The 16,127-nt window shown below is 41.7% G+C and overlaps 1 protein-coding gene across 3 annotated transcripts in view; it reads left to right on the forward strand.

Annotated features, from left to right (window-relative positions):
• Positions 1 to 1,606: 1,606 nt before the first annotated feature.
• Positions 1,607 to 16,127, forward strand: part of ehmt1b (euchromatic histone-lysine N-methyltransferase 1b) — a 35,476-nt gene continuing 20,955 nt past the window's right edge. For 2 of the 3 annotated variants that reach the window (XM_028971920.1, XM_028971921.1), the window contains exon 1: positions 1,607 to 1,673. In XM_028971920.1, coding sequence (XP_028827753.1) covers positions 1,653 to 1,673 — 21 coding nt within the window. In that variant the 5' untranslated portion in view covers positions 1,607 to 1,652. Of the gene's footprint in view, positions 1,674 to 4,216; positions 4,677 to 16,127 lie in introns of those variants that run through there. The other variant, XM_028971922.1, reaches the window with a different exon arrangement.

Genomic DNA, 16,127 nt, shown 5'->3' on the forward strand with positions numbered 1-16,127 from the left:
CTTTTAGCATTTATATCCATTCCGTTTCTTTTGAAAAAAAAACTGTGATGGACATTTTTTTTGTCAGTAAAGATTGTACAGAAAATGAATAAAGTTGTAATTGAAATATAGTATGTTTCAAATACTAATTATTGTCAGGATATTTGTCCGTTTTTGCTTTTGGAAAAACCCATCAGTTGCTGTTCTGGAATTTTAACAGCAATACACAGGCACAGGCAAGAATATTTCTGGTGCCCCAGCAGTTTTCCTTTTCCAATCATCTCCCAACTGGACTACTTCTGGTTGGTCTGCCTCTCTGATCCAGAACGCTGCAGCACGACTTGTTTTCAACCTTCCCAAATTCTCCAACACCACTCCACTGCTCAGATTTGCAGATTTACAAAGCCAAGGAAAGGTCAGCAACCTCCTACCTCAGATCTCTCATCTCTCCTCTGATCCTCCAGCACTGCTCGACTGGTACCACCAGTCCAGGTTTGATGAGAGAATGTTCTCATTGCACTCTTGCCTCTTCTATGTTGTGGCTCCTAGGTGGTGGAGAGAACTTCCACTAGATGGTGGCACCATAGGCAGTTCGGGATTGGAACCGGCAACCTTTTGCTTATGGGGCCCCTTCCTTAACCGCTAGGCCACCACTGCCTCTGACACACTGAGGATACAAATCTTCCTTCTCAGGAAATACATAGATAAATAGAGCTCTTGTGTGTATTAATAAAAAGAATTATAATAATCAAGTTATTAAACTAAGGCTGGCTGCACATCGCTGAGAAGCACCTATGTAAGTTTCTCTGGGTGACAGCATCTCCCAAATGCTGTAAATGTCCTTTTACTATAAACAGCTGAAATTGGGGTTTGAGGAAATGTACTTTTAATATAATGAATCAAGTGATTGTCTGATTTTGACTGATTTACGCCACCTGAAGAAAATTCAGAGAGCAACAGAGAGAGACTCTCACACTCACAGACAGACACTGTTAAGTCAGATGTGTTGCAATGGGGATGATGAGTGTAGGATACGAGTTGACAGACCAGCGACACCTCCAGCATCGTCTGCCACCACCGTCCCCATGTTTCCATGGTAACCCAGCAATGATCCATCAATCTCTCAGAGGAGTGTCACACAAGGACAAGAGACACTTAACATGAGTAACCGCACGCCTGACAATGAGGACAAACAATAGAATTTGAATGCTGCAAACTTTTTTATTGGTTTAATAATATCTGAATCCGTTTAAGATCTGAATCTTAAAGATGTGCATTTTTCTTGTTGGTAATGTACACATCAAATGATACATTATTTGGCGATATGTATACATTTACAGCATTTATCAGACGCCTTATCCAGAGCGACTTACAATCAGTAGTTACAGTGACAGTCCCCCCCTGGAGACACTCAGGGATAAGTGTCTTGCTCAGGGACACAATTGTAGTAAGTGGGATTTGAACCTGGGTCTTATGGTTCATAGGCGAGTGTGTTACTCACTAGGCTGCTACCCCTATTTGATCCAACCTAAAACGGGTCCCAGGACGTGCCATGTCCACGAAGATGCCTTCTGTCAGAAATCCGCTGGAGCGGAGCCGTGAGCGAATGAGCGGCCCGCGACAGCGTGACGTGGCGGGATAAGTGGGCGGGGACTCGGGCGGAGGAGCGCAGCATGGCTTCGGCGGAGACGGAGGTAAGAGCGGAACCTTTCACCTTTAACTCTCGCACCGCGGCGCGGCCGCCGCGCTCCCGGCCGCCGGCGCGCTCGACGGGCGGCTCCGGCGCCGTCCGTCCGGCCCCGGGCGGCGCCCCGAGGGCCTTCGCCCGAGCCCCTATCCGCCTCCGTTTTCAAACTGCCCGCCCGACGCGGCGGGTGCTGAAGCTCCCTGCTTTTGTGTGCGGAACGGCCGACTGATGGGTGACAAAAGCGGGGGCGGCCTCCGGCCCCGGCGCCTGTATAGCGCATAACGGCCCGTCCGCCGGCTGTGTGTTGAATGCGCCGTCCATGTTCCGGGGTGCGTGTGCTTCCTCCGGCTTCACACTGCTGTCGCAAATGCGAGAGAAAACAACACGTATTTTTTTTGCCTTCGTTTGCCATCGCAAATTGTCCCTCTTTGTACACACCGCGTTTCACGTGTTAGTATCAACCGAGCGGAGCCTGCCTAGCTCTCTGAACGTCGCTAATAATGCAAAGTTGTAGCCCGGCGCTTTTTTCCCCCAGGTGCAGCAGGTTTTAGTTTAATTTAAACGAGCTTTTCTTTTTTTTTTTTTTTTTTTTTGCCTGTTCTTCCTCCCTAAATTCTGAATTGGCGGACACCCTTTATCTCGACACCCTTCGTTCTTTGCTCTGACTGGCCTCGCTGCTCGTTTTTCCGTGCATGCTAGCTGCACTTGACGCCGTCCGTCCTTTCAGACGTTTCTGCGGGAACTTTCCGCGAACGTCGCGCCGATTTTTACAACCCATCGATTTACAACCCTCCCTACGATGCACGGCCGTATTGGAGGAGCCGGGGTCCGTCTTGGTGCCGACCGATAGGCATGCATTAGTCGGAAACGTTTTATTTCGACCGTTCTGGCTGTGATTTTTTTTTTTTTTTCTTGGTCGGTGTAGCGAACCGGTATAAAATATCTCCGCGTTTAAGTCGCATGATTGTAAGTGAAGCCTTCCGACCGAAACGCGTTCACGGATGCAGTAGTTGCTCCAACTTTTCGGTTTTCAGGGGGTTTTGCGGTGACCCTGCTCCCACATATGACTACTATTTTGCTATTAAATCTTCTGAAAGATGCCACGTTTAAGTTTCAGCTGGGGCTTCTCTGCCACATCAGTGGGAGACCTGAAACAGTCCTCGTGTTACGTAATTTGTGGTCATTTCTGACCCCATTGACCAATAATTAACACAAACCTGCAACTTCCATCTGGTTTCTCGTGTTTAAGATCTTGAATGAACTCTTGGTTGGATTTCGGCACTTTACAGTGCTACGTGTACCCCCTTTCCAGCTGCTGTTAGCTCTTAAGAAGCCCAGCTTGTTGAGCATTGGTGAATATAATAATGCCTTCGGACGGTGCACGTGTGCTTTGCAGTTGGTTTGTCTTGAATGAGCGTTCGGTAATGCCTTGAGTCACTCTGACCCCTGCCTTACTCCTTTTTTTGCATTAGAAATGTTGCTGTTGAACAAATCACAGTTCATTTTGGTGAACCGAACCACAGAAGATCTTTCCACATGACCGCAAAGCAGGACTCAGGCCCACTACAGAGGGCTCGTTTACGTGCTCATCACCATCAGTAATATGTTGAACCATTCTTCTTGTGGCTCTTGTCACATAGCACATTCAAATACAAACAAGCAAATGACCAAGTTTTAGTTAGTCAGTGATTCCTTGGACGTTTTTGGTGTTGTCTGTTCTGTCGCGTGAAGATGTAGGTAAGAAATTAGTTTGAAGCTGCAATGTGAGATTATAAGCATCTACAGCAGTGGTACAGTTCTGACTTGGTTATTAGAAATACATGAATTAACCAGGTAAGAATGCTGTGGTTTATATGAATGATATTCTCAATGAATTCGAGAACATCAGCATGTCTAATTTCAGACCACAGCACTGACACAGATTTCTCACCAATCTGCCTTGGCTTCTGACCCCATCGTAGCTTTCCTAGCAAAATGAAGGCCAAAGCGTACTATGCAGAATATTAATGATATAATATTAATGGACTGTCACATGCTCTGCAAGATATGTTCCGATAATGTCTTTACTCATGCATCTAAATGGGCCTGCATTTAAAGTGTTGAATGGGAGTGCCATAGCAGTGTGCTCTTCTTCCAACAGAGGGTGCTCCAAAGTCATGTCATTGGATTATAGCTTCTGCAGCTTATCTTGTGTAATCCTTGAGCATTATTGTGACCACCAAATGTTTGCTTTGAACATTCAAATGTGTAGAATTTTACCTGATTGTCTGGTTCCATGTGAAGGTGTGAGTGGTTCATTTAGTTTTAGTTAAAATGATGGTATTTATCTCAGCATGTTATCAGAACATGCCTTCAACCTTTGACAGATCAATGCTTTGCCAGAAGGCCTGACAATCTAACCATTGCTTTCAGTGCCGTGAGAGGTCTGACTGTTGACTGTGGACTTTGATGTCCAAGGAATGGAATGGATCATTTATTAGTGCCCATTTGGTTTATCTTTGGTATAAGATTCAGCATTTACATATTCTCACCCTTTTTTGTGCATTTCTTCGTTTGATTGGTGGTAGGTGAGAGAAATGTGGCTGATCTCTGCTGCAGTGCTTTTATGGCTAATTAAATGATTGATGGTTATTTGCTGCTGCTAGACTCTGCAGGGCACCAACACTCATTTGATTTGGGTAGAATATACTGCGGTCCACATTGCAATTTGATTCATCTCATAAATCCATCCATCCATCCATCTATGAGGAACCAAGCTTGTTTCTAGAGATGAGTCTGTTGAGATCAGCCCCTGATGCATGCATGCCACAACAGCCATTTCCTCTCTGCAGCAGTCGACCTCTTTCAGACATTGGATTGCACTGAGCATGCTCAGTACTGTTCAAGGCTGCTCCTACAGGAGAGAGGGAGTATTGTGCTGGTGGAGCCGGTGTAGGCCTCTGGCCTTCAAAGGAGCAGCCCGTGGCGGTGCATCGTCGCGTTGAAAGACTGGGTCCCATTGATGACTGCGGTATGTTGATCTGACGGGACCTTTTGATTGAGATGGGTGAATAACCAAACCTCTGTGAACCCTTTCCCTGTTTTTCCTTTGGTGCATTGACTGCTTGTTGATGATTGGATTGTTTTCAGGAAATGGTCCTCTGTTTTGTTCATCTGTACATTTTTGTGTTCATGTCTGTGAGGCCAACCTGCTATTTATTTTAACAGATGTTTGCTGTCTCTATGAGGTTGATTTTGGTTTTAGCCACTGTTACCTAAATTTCTTACATTCTGTGTGCGGACAAGTCCAAACAGTAGGGCTGTCTTTTGTGTTTTTAAGTGCATGATCAAAAAGATTACATTAGATGCTCTGAGCATGATTGGCTTCATATTTATCATCTCACAAATTCTCTTTTTATAGGTCATGCTTAATCTGTCTTTGCTCTTGCAGTGTTTAGTGTAGCTCTTGTCTCTTGGATATGTTACTCCCCATAAACATGGGAAAAGCTGTTCTCATCTTTTTCTTCTGCCCTGGTGGTAGCTTTACATTAGATAGAAATTCATCTGACTAAACCATCAATATAACCTATTAGTGCAAAAATAATAATGCTCACAAATGAATTACATTGACATTTCTTTAGTCACAATGGTCTCATTTCATTTGTGCAGTGTGGTATTTTTTAATTTTTAATACAAATTGTGAATTTTCAGTGAATCATTGAGAATTAGGGCTGCACGAATTGGGGAAAAGACATATTGCGATTATTGAGATCAATATTGCGATATGCGATTGCGATATGATAAAGGACACTTGCTTGTATATCAATGAAAACTCGCGTACAAATTACTAATAGTGAAATGTTTCATTTCAAAGTGAAACATACAAACTACTTAAGAACTTGAAATGCCCAGTGCTTTCATACAATATTCTACAAAATTAAATTATCACAAAAAACTCTTTACATTACTGTCGAACGACAAACCCTTGTAAGGCTAAACAACTGTTTTGATTATATTTGGCCATTATAAACGGGCCATCCCGTATTATAGTTCTTACATTTAACCAAAACGTTGTTTGGAGGCTGACTTGAACACAGGGATGCATAGCTTTGCTAGATTAGCTAAGGTTAAGATTTGTAAACTGAGGTGAATTTCTTTAGGAAACCTTCAAAGATTGAGAAGTTAACTAAACAGCTAAGAACAGTCTAAATAGTTAATGCCTACGTTTAGCCAAAACGTTTGGAGGCTGACTTGAACCCAGGAATGCATAGCTTCACTAGCTTAGCCTAGCTTGGCTAAGGTTAAGACTTATAAAACGGGATTTTATAATGGCCAAATATATTCAAAACAATTGTCCAGCCTTAGCTATGAAATGTAATCTGGTTTGGAGCGTACAGCGGTTTGTACAGGCCCAAGCAGCACAAGCGTGAGGCATTTTTAAGCACTTCTCTCCATAGACATGTATATGCTTCACGCCACAGCAGAGCCTATCGCAATATGGCGGCGACGTTGACGTACGATGCAGCCCGTCAGGTGGCGTCAGGAGGCTTACAGTACTTGGTGCAAAATTAGGCATGGTTTTCTTAACTCCTGGTAAGAAGATTTTTCTCTGTTGTAGATCTCTGGACACTCAGAGACTGATCAGATGAGCTTTTCCTTCATTCCCACTTGTGTCTGTGTTTTGAAGGGGCAGACCAAAGTGCAACAAATTTAAACTTTGACCGCGGTGCTCCACTCTTGCGATGCGCAAGCCATAGATGTAGGGCCCTATGATTTCATTGATGCGGAAAACGCGGACTGAATCACGGAATCCATCAAATAAAAATCCACCATAAAACGTATAATTCACGTTTCTGGTTGCTGCAGTCCACTACACTATTTAAACGCTTGGTCAGCTGTGGCAGAGAGCCTGTCAGTGTCGATTTTGTACTACTTGCCCAATTGTTACCACTTTTAGGCTTTGCTTGCTGGAACACCGATGTCCCCAGAAAATTATGGAATTCGACTCTTAGTGCTAGGTTTAGAGAGGAACAATACCTAAAATATATATATTTTTTGAATCAGAAGGAAAAACTCTTGTAAATAACTCATATCAGAAACAGAGAAAAGAAGCAAACTAGCGCAAGGTAGTCATGCAACAAATCAGCTGATTCAAAAAGGGATTTTATTATTTGTATTCCAGGTCTCCACAATGTTTATTCATTTGCTAAGTTTTTTTAACATTGATTTAAAATGTGAAGCACTTTTATTTTACAAAAAAGAAGAATGTGTAATATTACGAAATAAATATTTGCATGAAATTTACATGTAAAGTGTTTTCAAAAGCAAAGAAAAAAAGATGATGCCTAAGCACCTTGTTGAACAATGATTCATTTAATTTAATCAATTTAATCATGAAAAATGATTAAATGTGATTTGACGTATTGCAGGTTATTTTTTCCCCACCCACTCTGTAATAATTTTAGGTGAATAAATGTTTATAACTGAAGCCATGGAATTCATAAGAATTAAAATGGGAAAAACGGGATTTAGGAAAAAATAAAACGCTTGCCTCATTCTGTCTGATAACAGGTTTGTTTAGCCTGTGTAAAAGTCCAGAAAACACTAGTAGCACATCACCATACAGAAGGACGTTGTTGCTTTTATTTGTTTTGTGGGGGTCCCCTGTGCTTTGTTCTGAGTCAGAGGTCTCGAGGGAATTTTGAGCTACAAAAGATAGCATTTGAATGTTCACAATTAAATTTCAAACTACAATAAAAATATTAGATATGTGAATAAAAGTATTGCCATTGTTCAATTCCAGAGGTTCAATTTGAATTGTTGACCTGCTAAGAAATGTGTAGTTACCTGAAATTGATGAGTCACATAACTGATGTCTTTGTGTCCACTAAAATTTATGTTGTCAAATCAATGTCAACAACAATTAATTTAAACATTACAAGAGGCATTCAATGACTGTCTTGTTTATATTTGGACGTTTTTATTTTTTCTGTGTGATTGGTTTGACGTGGCATTAGTCTACGCAGATGTTATTTACAGTTACTTTCTGACTGTCTCAACCTGACATATAAACACTTTAAAATGCTTACAGATTTATAATTATGCAACTATTGGCTGTTTGATAGTCAACTAGCAATTGACTAGTCTGATTTATAAATTGCATCATTATTTAAGTGGCTTTTACATTTAGCATGAGGTTTTTTTTAATTGTGGCATATAATAAAGGTAAGATACTTGACTCAAAACATAATTTAGTAAAGAGTGGACTCGCACTGTTTGGGGTATGGTTGGTATATGTTGTGCATCTCTTTGTACTGCCGATGTGAACCTTTGCATGTCTGCAAATAAACATTGCACACTGTGTTTCCTTGGTGTCAATTTAGTTGAAATCCTGACTAGTTAAACAGTGTCGAGGACTGCTGTTGAATGCAGCTACAAAGTGCAGCACAAACATGCATGCGGTTCAGAGGGCGTTCATTTCGAACATCCTACCTAGAGCGGTACTGGACTCAGCTAAGGAGCCAGTCACTACTGGCACTACTTTAAGTAGAATTTTTATGTGTCATTGATTATGTTCTGCACTGCACCGAATCGTCCACATCCACATCATGCATTGATTATGAGATTAATTTTAATACTAATTTCAACAGCTCAGAAGGTCAGATCTGGAATGTCTCTTAGGTTATCATAAGGAGAAAGGTAACCTCCCATTTCTCATGACTTGCCCACTCAGAGAATTAGTTAAAGTGCTTAGTTGGGGCAATGGTTGCCTAGCGGGTAAGGAAGCAGACCCATAATCAGAAGGTTGTCTGTTCGAATCCCGAGCTGCCATGGTGCCACTAAGGTGCCACTGAGCAAAGCACCATCCCCACACACTGCTCCCCGGGTGCCTTTCATGGCTGCACACTGCTCACTAAGGATGATTGGTTAAATCTAGGGCTGCACGATTTGGGGAAAAAGACATATTGCGTTTATTGAGATCAATATTGCGATATGCAATTGCGATATGCTAAAGTGCTTGTATATCAATGAAAAAGCCGCATACAAATAACTAATAGTGAAATGTTTCATTTCGAAGTGAAACATACAAACTACTTATAACAACCTGAAATGCCCAGTGCTTTCAACAAACAATATTCTACAAAATTAAATAAATCACAAAAAACTCTGGCAAGGCTAAACAACTGTTTTGATTATATTTGGCCATTATAAACGGGCCATCCCGTATTATAGTTCTTACGTTTAACCAAAACGTTGTTTGGAGGCTGACTTGAACCCAGGAATGCATAGCTTCACTAGCTTAGCCTAGCTTGGCTAAGGTTAAGACTTATAAAACGGGATTTTATAATGGCCAAATATATTCAAAACAATTGTCCAGCCTTAGCTATGAAATGTAATCCCCCGGGATCTGGTTTGGAGCGTACAGTGGTTTGTACAGGCCCAAGCAGCACAAGAGTGAGGCATTTTTAAGCACTTCTCTCCATAGACATGTATATGCTTCACGCCACAGCAGAGCCTATCGTAATATGGCGGCGACGTTAATGTACGATGCAGCGCGTCATGCGCCGTCTACCCATATGTCTCCGAATCGAAAGTCATGTGACCAAACACGTCACATCCGACTGAAGTGAGACTTCAGTCAGCTCGCAAACTTTGAGAAAATGAGAGAATGGATCAGATATGTTGCCGATCCAATCCATGTACTAATCATTTAAATTGCAGCTTTTTGCGTTCATGTAATCGCACAGACTGACATCGCGATTGCGATTAATCGTGCAGCACTAGTTAAATCACTTGTCACATGACAAAGCACAGTATCTCTGGTATCTCTGCATTTCATCAAGTGGGCAGCCCTGACAGGAACCTGGGGAGTGTGTGTGGGGACAGTACTTTGCTCAGAACTGGCAACATTTTGATTAAGGCTCCACTTCCCCTTTACGGACCACTGCTCCTAAAAAAAAGTAGCTCTACCGACCTTTTAAATAGAGGTGTGAACCTTCCCAGGTCTCATGAATCGATACGATTATGAATGCCTTGATACTGATTAATCACAATGCAGCCAATACATTTTCTACATGGTCACGTGATGTTTTCAAATACAATCGTTAGTCTCGTACACCTGTGTGGATGCTTTGATTTGCTACAATGAGCAGAAAAATTGTTTAGTCCTTGCTTGTATATACTGGTAGTTTTCTTTTCAATGCACAACTTGCATGCTTCACTCGGGTTTCTTCCTCTACACAAATCAAACCCATTACAACCTGACTCCACAAACGCCAGGGCAGTGGATCCCAAGCCTCCAAGGTGCCACTGAGGTGCCACATTGTTCACCAAGGGTGATTGTTAAAAGCAGAGGACACATTTCGTTGTCACCGTGTGCTGTGCCGTAGTGTTTCACAATGACAATCACTTCACTTTCACTTTCTTAAAAACACCTGGTTCAGATGTCTGTGGCGTTCGATGAGCGTGGACTGAACACAGACTGTTCTTCTGCTCATTGGAGAAACTCTGAAGCCACTTTCATACCAAACGTGAGGCACTCGCCATGTGGCTCAACACAAAAAGTAAGCGTGTTTTTCTAAATTCCCACTAAGACGATCAAGTCGTGTTGTAGATCTGTGGACACTCAGAGACTCTCAGAACCAGCTTTTCTCCATACCTGCTTTGCGCGTGTGTGTGTGTGTGTGTGTGTGTGTGTGTGTGTGTGTGTGTGTGTGTGTGTGTGTGTGGCAGAAAGAACACTCACCCACTTTGATTCTATTGCTCATGCAAAAATACATTATAGCGTTCAAAGTTTTCACAAATTACAGCTTTGACTGTGGTACGAGAACAAGGCCACCGGGTGACGCGACGCATTGTGAAACTCACATCAGGCAGCCAGAGTAACTACTGGCACTACATTTTAGGGCTGCAACAACACATTGATTAAATAGATAAAAATCAATTACTAAACGCATTGGCAACAAATTTCATAATCGATTAGTTGTCACGTGACGTGGAGACATTTGGGGGGAAAAAAAAAAAAAAAAGAAGAGCCTGATGCTATCAGAGTTCAACGGCTAACAGAGAGGGCAGAGCAAAAACAAAAACACGAGCGGATTTATGCTAAACACACGCATTTTTATGAAAAAAGCACTGCTTTGAATGTCATTTCTATCGCCGGTTGCCAGTGGAAGCAGGCAGCAAGCAGTGGTCTGGGCAAATAATCAACAGTACTATACGTTACATGGGCACGCGTGACTCCTGCTCCAGTCTGACCCGCCCATTTCTCCTTCCACGACAAAACCGCATTCTCTGGATTGTTGTCACGTGAGCTGACGAACCACCAAGGTGGCACTGAACAAAGCACCGTTCTCACACACACACACACACCTCCCCTTTCATGCTGTGTTTCACGAAGGGTGATTGTTAAATGCAGAGGACACATTTCGTCGTGTCACAGTGTGCTGCTGTGTTTCATAATGACAATCACTTACATTTACAGCATTTATCAGACGCCCTTATCCAGAGCGACTTACAATCAGTATTACAGGGACAGTCTCCCTTGAGCAATTTAGGGTTAAGTGTCTTGCTCAGGGACACAATGGTAGTAAGTGGGATTCGAACCCGGGTCTTCTGGTTCATAGGCGAGTGTGTTACCCACTAGGCTACTACCACCCTCCGCGAGTGCCCCCACACTTTATTAATTTTTTTAAGCCACTCTCCTCCTCATTAGCATTGAACGCTAAACACACTGGAACGTCACGCCCTATGGAAATTTCATTGTGGAACTGGCTAAAACTGGCTGTACTTCTGCACAAAAATAGAGATTGATACAATAATGTGTGGTTTCGGTTTTGCAATTCATTTTGAAATTGGTCCAGAACTGTACAGTGATTGGACTAACTGTGAATAGTAAGTGATTGGCTTACTATTTAACAGGTTCTGGTGCTCGCTATGGAAATCCTGCTATCTTCTGCAGTCACTGAACAGTGTACTAGTGTTGTAGTCAAGACCAAAACACTGTCGAGACTTGAGGGTACCAATACTGAGACCAATATATAGGGCTTGAATCGACATCACATTACTCTGATCAACTGTAGAGAAAAAAAACATTGCTTTAGAGTGTGATTGCTCATTTTTTCAAATGTATTGTCCAGATGTCACTCATTTAAAATCTTCCAGATATGTCATATTTAAGGTGGTTTGACAAAATCTCCACATAGCTAGGTGAGTCTCTCCTTGCTCTGCGGCAAGAAGCAGGCACACCTTGCAAATGGTAGGCACACTTACTCCCCAAAAATGGGCAATAGAAAACGGCATGTACAAAAAATGTACCCCCACATCAATAATACAGCAGAAAGTTTATTTTTTCGGAGACATTTTGCAAATATACATTTTGTGCTCTGTAAAGCCAGTTATTGCACAGTTTATGCACAAAACGTACAGTGAAAAATAACCAAAACCATAAATCAACGTACAGACCATAGCGTGGGATACCTGTACAGTCACACCTCTATTTGTTATGTTCTAAGTGCAGCCTCATTTCAATTAAACATTTTAAAGAAACATTATTGATTTAAGTGGATTTAGTTGCATTTATGAGCTAAAAAAATGGCTAACTGAAATTCTGATATCCCAGGTTACTTTGCCACATCGCATATTTTATTTTATGTCAGCCTTTGGCTAAATGATATTTTTACGAAAAAATTGGAATGTCATGTATTTCACATATATCACAATATTATGTGAGCAATTCAACTTGATTCAATATCTTGATGCATCACAATGCATCCCATAATTTTTTCTGCATCTCTTCACATTGTTTTCAAATACTGTGCCTCCAGAAAGTATTCACAGCGTATTACTTTGTCTGCATTTTGTTACGTTGCAGTCTTATTCCAAAGGAAAATTTTTGCTCAGAATTCTACACACAACACCCTGTAATGAAAACATGAAAAAAAAAGTTTAGTTGTGGTCATAGCAAATTTTTAAAAATAAAAAATTTAATGTAAAGCACATGTACATAAGTATGCATTTGGTCTTTTTGAATATGGGTGATCTTCTGAAAAATAAAATCTAAATGCTAAAAATGTATAATATTTGCACTTTTACTTGTAATATTTAATGACTACGCAGATGTGGATAATTTAAATTCAATGTATTGACATGCCTTATACATTGAAATGACCCATGCATCATTTAGAGAATTGTCTGTATGATGCCACAAGCTTGCCACTCTGAAGCAGGTTTTCATCGTGGATGTCTCTGTACAGTGCTTCTGTCATCTTTTCATCTGTCCTGGCTAGTCTTTCAGTTGTTGCAACTGAAAAACATCCCCACAGCATGATGCTGCCACCACAATTCTTCACTGTACGGATTGTATTGGCCTGGAGATGGCTTCCATCTGACCACCATACCATAAAGGCCTGATTGGTGGATTGCTGCAGAGATTGTTCTTCTCAGTCCACAGAGCTCTGGAGCTCTGACAGAGTGACCATCAGGTTCTTGGTCACCTCCCTGACTAAGGCTCTTCTCCCACCATCGCTCAGTGAAGTGATTGTCATTGTGAGAAACAGCACAGCACACAGTGACAACGAAATGTGTCCTCTGCAATTAACCCATCACCCTTGGTGAACAGTGGGCAACCATGAAAGGCGCACAGGGAGTTGTGTGTGGAGACACTGCAGTTTCACCTCAGTGGCATCTTAGCAGCTCAGGACTCAAATCGACAACCTTTAAATTAAGGGTTTTGACCTTACCCGCTAGAACTTACCCACTAGGCCACCGCTGCTTGGCTGGCTAGCTCTAGGAAGAGTCCTAGTGGTTGTGAACTTCTTCCGCTTGCAGATGATTGAGGCAATTATGTTCATTGGAACCTTCAAAGCAGCAGAATTTTTTCTGTAACCTTCCCCAGACAATCCTGTTTCAGATGTCTACAGACAATTCCTTTGACTTCATGCTTAGTTTGTGCTCTGACATGAATTGTCATCTGTGGGACCTTTTTATATAGACAATTGTGTGCCTTTCCAAAATTGTTTTTACCCCAGGTGGACTCTCAATAGCTAATTTCCACTACCCCAGGTGCCAGTTCTGGTGCTGAACTGGGATCCAACCAAGAAACGTTCGCGCTTACACTAGACAGGAGCTCAGTGTGAGCCACATGATAATACATCACGCCCACTAAACTAAGTTCTTCCCTTAATTCTTCATACACTTTCATACACGTGTATGCTTTACATCTGCCAAATATACTATCTGCCAATGGGGTAAGAAAAAATCTTAATGAGATAATCTCAAACAGAAGTTTTAAGCATCACTTAATTTTCTCATGCCATTTTTTTGGAGATTTGAGATTTTTTGGAGATTTGGACTGGAAACGAGCAGGTCTAAGATCAAGTCAAGCTAGCATGGTAAATCAGCAGTCAGCAAACACAAACTTTTGGTCTATAGTACCTATCCTTTCTGTATGATTTGCTGTTTAAAATTTTTAGGATATTTTTTTTATGAAATTGGTAAAAGTGTTTCGCAGGTCTCTGTTACAATTGTCAAGTGATTTAATTAAAAGGAAAATGGAATCTTGAACCTAATTCTGTCAAACATTGATGTGACACAATTTGTGCATGTCACAATGGAAGTGAAAAAAGCAAGCACAGCAGGCGATGACACGATATGTGTCCTCTGCCTTTTACCATCACCCTTGGTGAGCAGTGGGCAGCCATGACAGGCATCCGGGGAGAAGTGTGTGGGGACTGTGCTTTGCTCAGTGGCACCTCAGTGGCAACTTGGCGGCTCGGCAACCTTCTGATTATGGGGCTGCTTCCTTATCCGCTAGGCCACCACTGCCCCATTAGGCCACCACTGCCCTGTGTGATGTAGTAAATTACAATTTCAAGACCAAGTATAAATCCTAATGTTATGGTTTAACAGACAGCATGTACTTCACTTTTGGGGTTCACTTCTCTGCCCCGTCAAAGCAGACAGCTTGCTACCCCTGCTCATTCATAAAATTGTCCCTACCCCTGGCACATATGTATTTTCCTCCCTTTTTGTGGCAATATGACACTATTGAATTAAATTCACTTTATAACTCTATATTATCTTCATCACTTTGTAATGGGATGTTTAAAATTGCTATTGCAATCGAATTGCTATTGCAATTTCATTTGTAATTATTCACTATTGTATTCACTAACTGTATTCGTACATCGAAATATGAACTACATACTGTGTCATACCACAAGTTGAGAGTGAGCGTCCTTGCTTATGTTTAAGTAGGTGTTACTTTAACATGGAACTAAACCATCTGCATGACTATCACAATTGGACATCAGCGCAACATGATTGGACTTAGGGGGCACATGTCACCCCCCTTGGACCCAGTAAGCTGTAAAACTGTGGGGAATAGTATCCAAAACTCTCTCTACACACAAAAGCACTGCATTAAAACCACTACAACTTGATGTTACCTAGCAGAAAGAGTCATGGCACAATAGAGGTTAAAAGGATGAACATTTATTTATTAACACCAGTAAATTATTATTGTAGTTACTTGTGAATATTGTATGTAAAAAAGAAAAAAAAAAGGTACCAATGTTACAGAGAAAACCAAAATTAAAAGAAAGGAGAAAAAAATTGGTAAAAGAATGATTGGAAGATTCCCCTCAGCTCACGTTGGAAAAGAAAATTCAATTCTTTTATACATTTGACTCACAGGAAGTTGTCACAGACCAATAAGAATTTGTTGTTTTTGTGTTGTCACGCCTCCGGTGTCTCTTGTCTGGGGCAGACAAAGAGAGCAATCTCAAAACACATGGCTGGCGCTTTACACCTTTTGTTCGGGGGAAGGCTGCTAAATGCTGTAATGCCATTTGAGAAAGATATGGAGAAAGATATGGCCTCTCCATAAGAAAAAGAGCTGCAGAAGCATCGTGGTCCTGCAAAATGTCCCATCTTATAAGCTAAAGTGGTTTTCATATCAAATGTGGAATGCGCTGCACTTTGCTTTGGCGCAAGAGCAGTTGTCAGCACTGAGTGCAAACCACTTGCCAATTGGTTGTGCGCATGCATGCGCAGCGGTTAGGGTTGCCACTCAGTGGCCTATGGGTGCACTGTGGTCATAGAAGAAGTTTGAACTTTGGCGAATGATTGCTTTTTTCACTCAACCAACAGAATCAAAGCGTTGAAGCAGGCACACACACAAAGTGGGGAAAGTGGGAATGGAGGAAAAGATTATCTAAGATTATCTAATCTCTAGTAGTTTGCCCGGTCCCATTGCTCCAGCTGCCTCTCTTCTGCCTCCATCCCCAATGCTCCAGGGGGTAACCAACAATCCAGTCTCTCGATCACTGACTGTCTCCATCTAACCCAGCATTTTTTCTGTGCATGCATCTTCCCGTAACAAACCTGACATTAACCGATGGGGCAGAGTCTGGGATTGCAAAATCACAGTCATTGCAATTTATAAAATAGCATTTATTCAAATCGCAATTCCGGTTTAATA

This window comes from Denticeps clupeoides, chromosome 3 (assembly GCF_900700375.1).
Source record: "Denticeps clupeoides chromosome 3, fDenClu1.1, whole genome shotgun sequence".
Taxonomy (NCBI): Eukaryota; Metazoa; Chordata; class Actinopteri; order Clupeiformes; family Denticipitidae; genus Denticeps; species Denticeps clupeoides.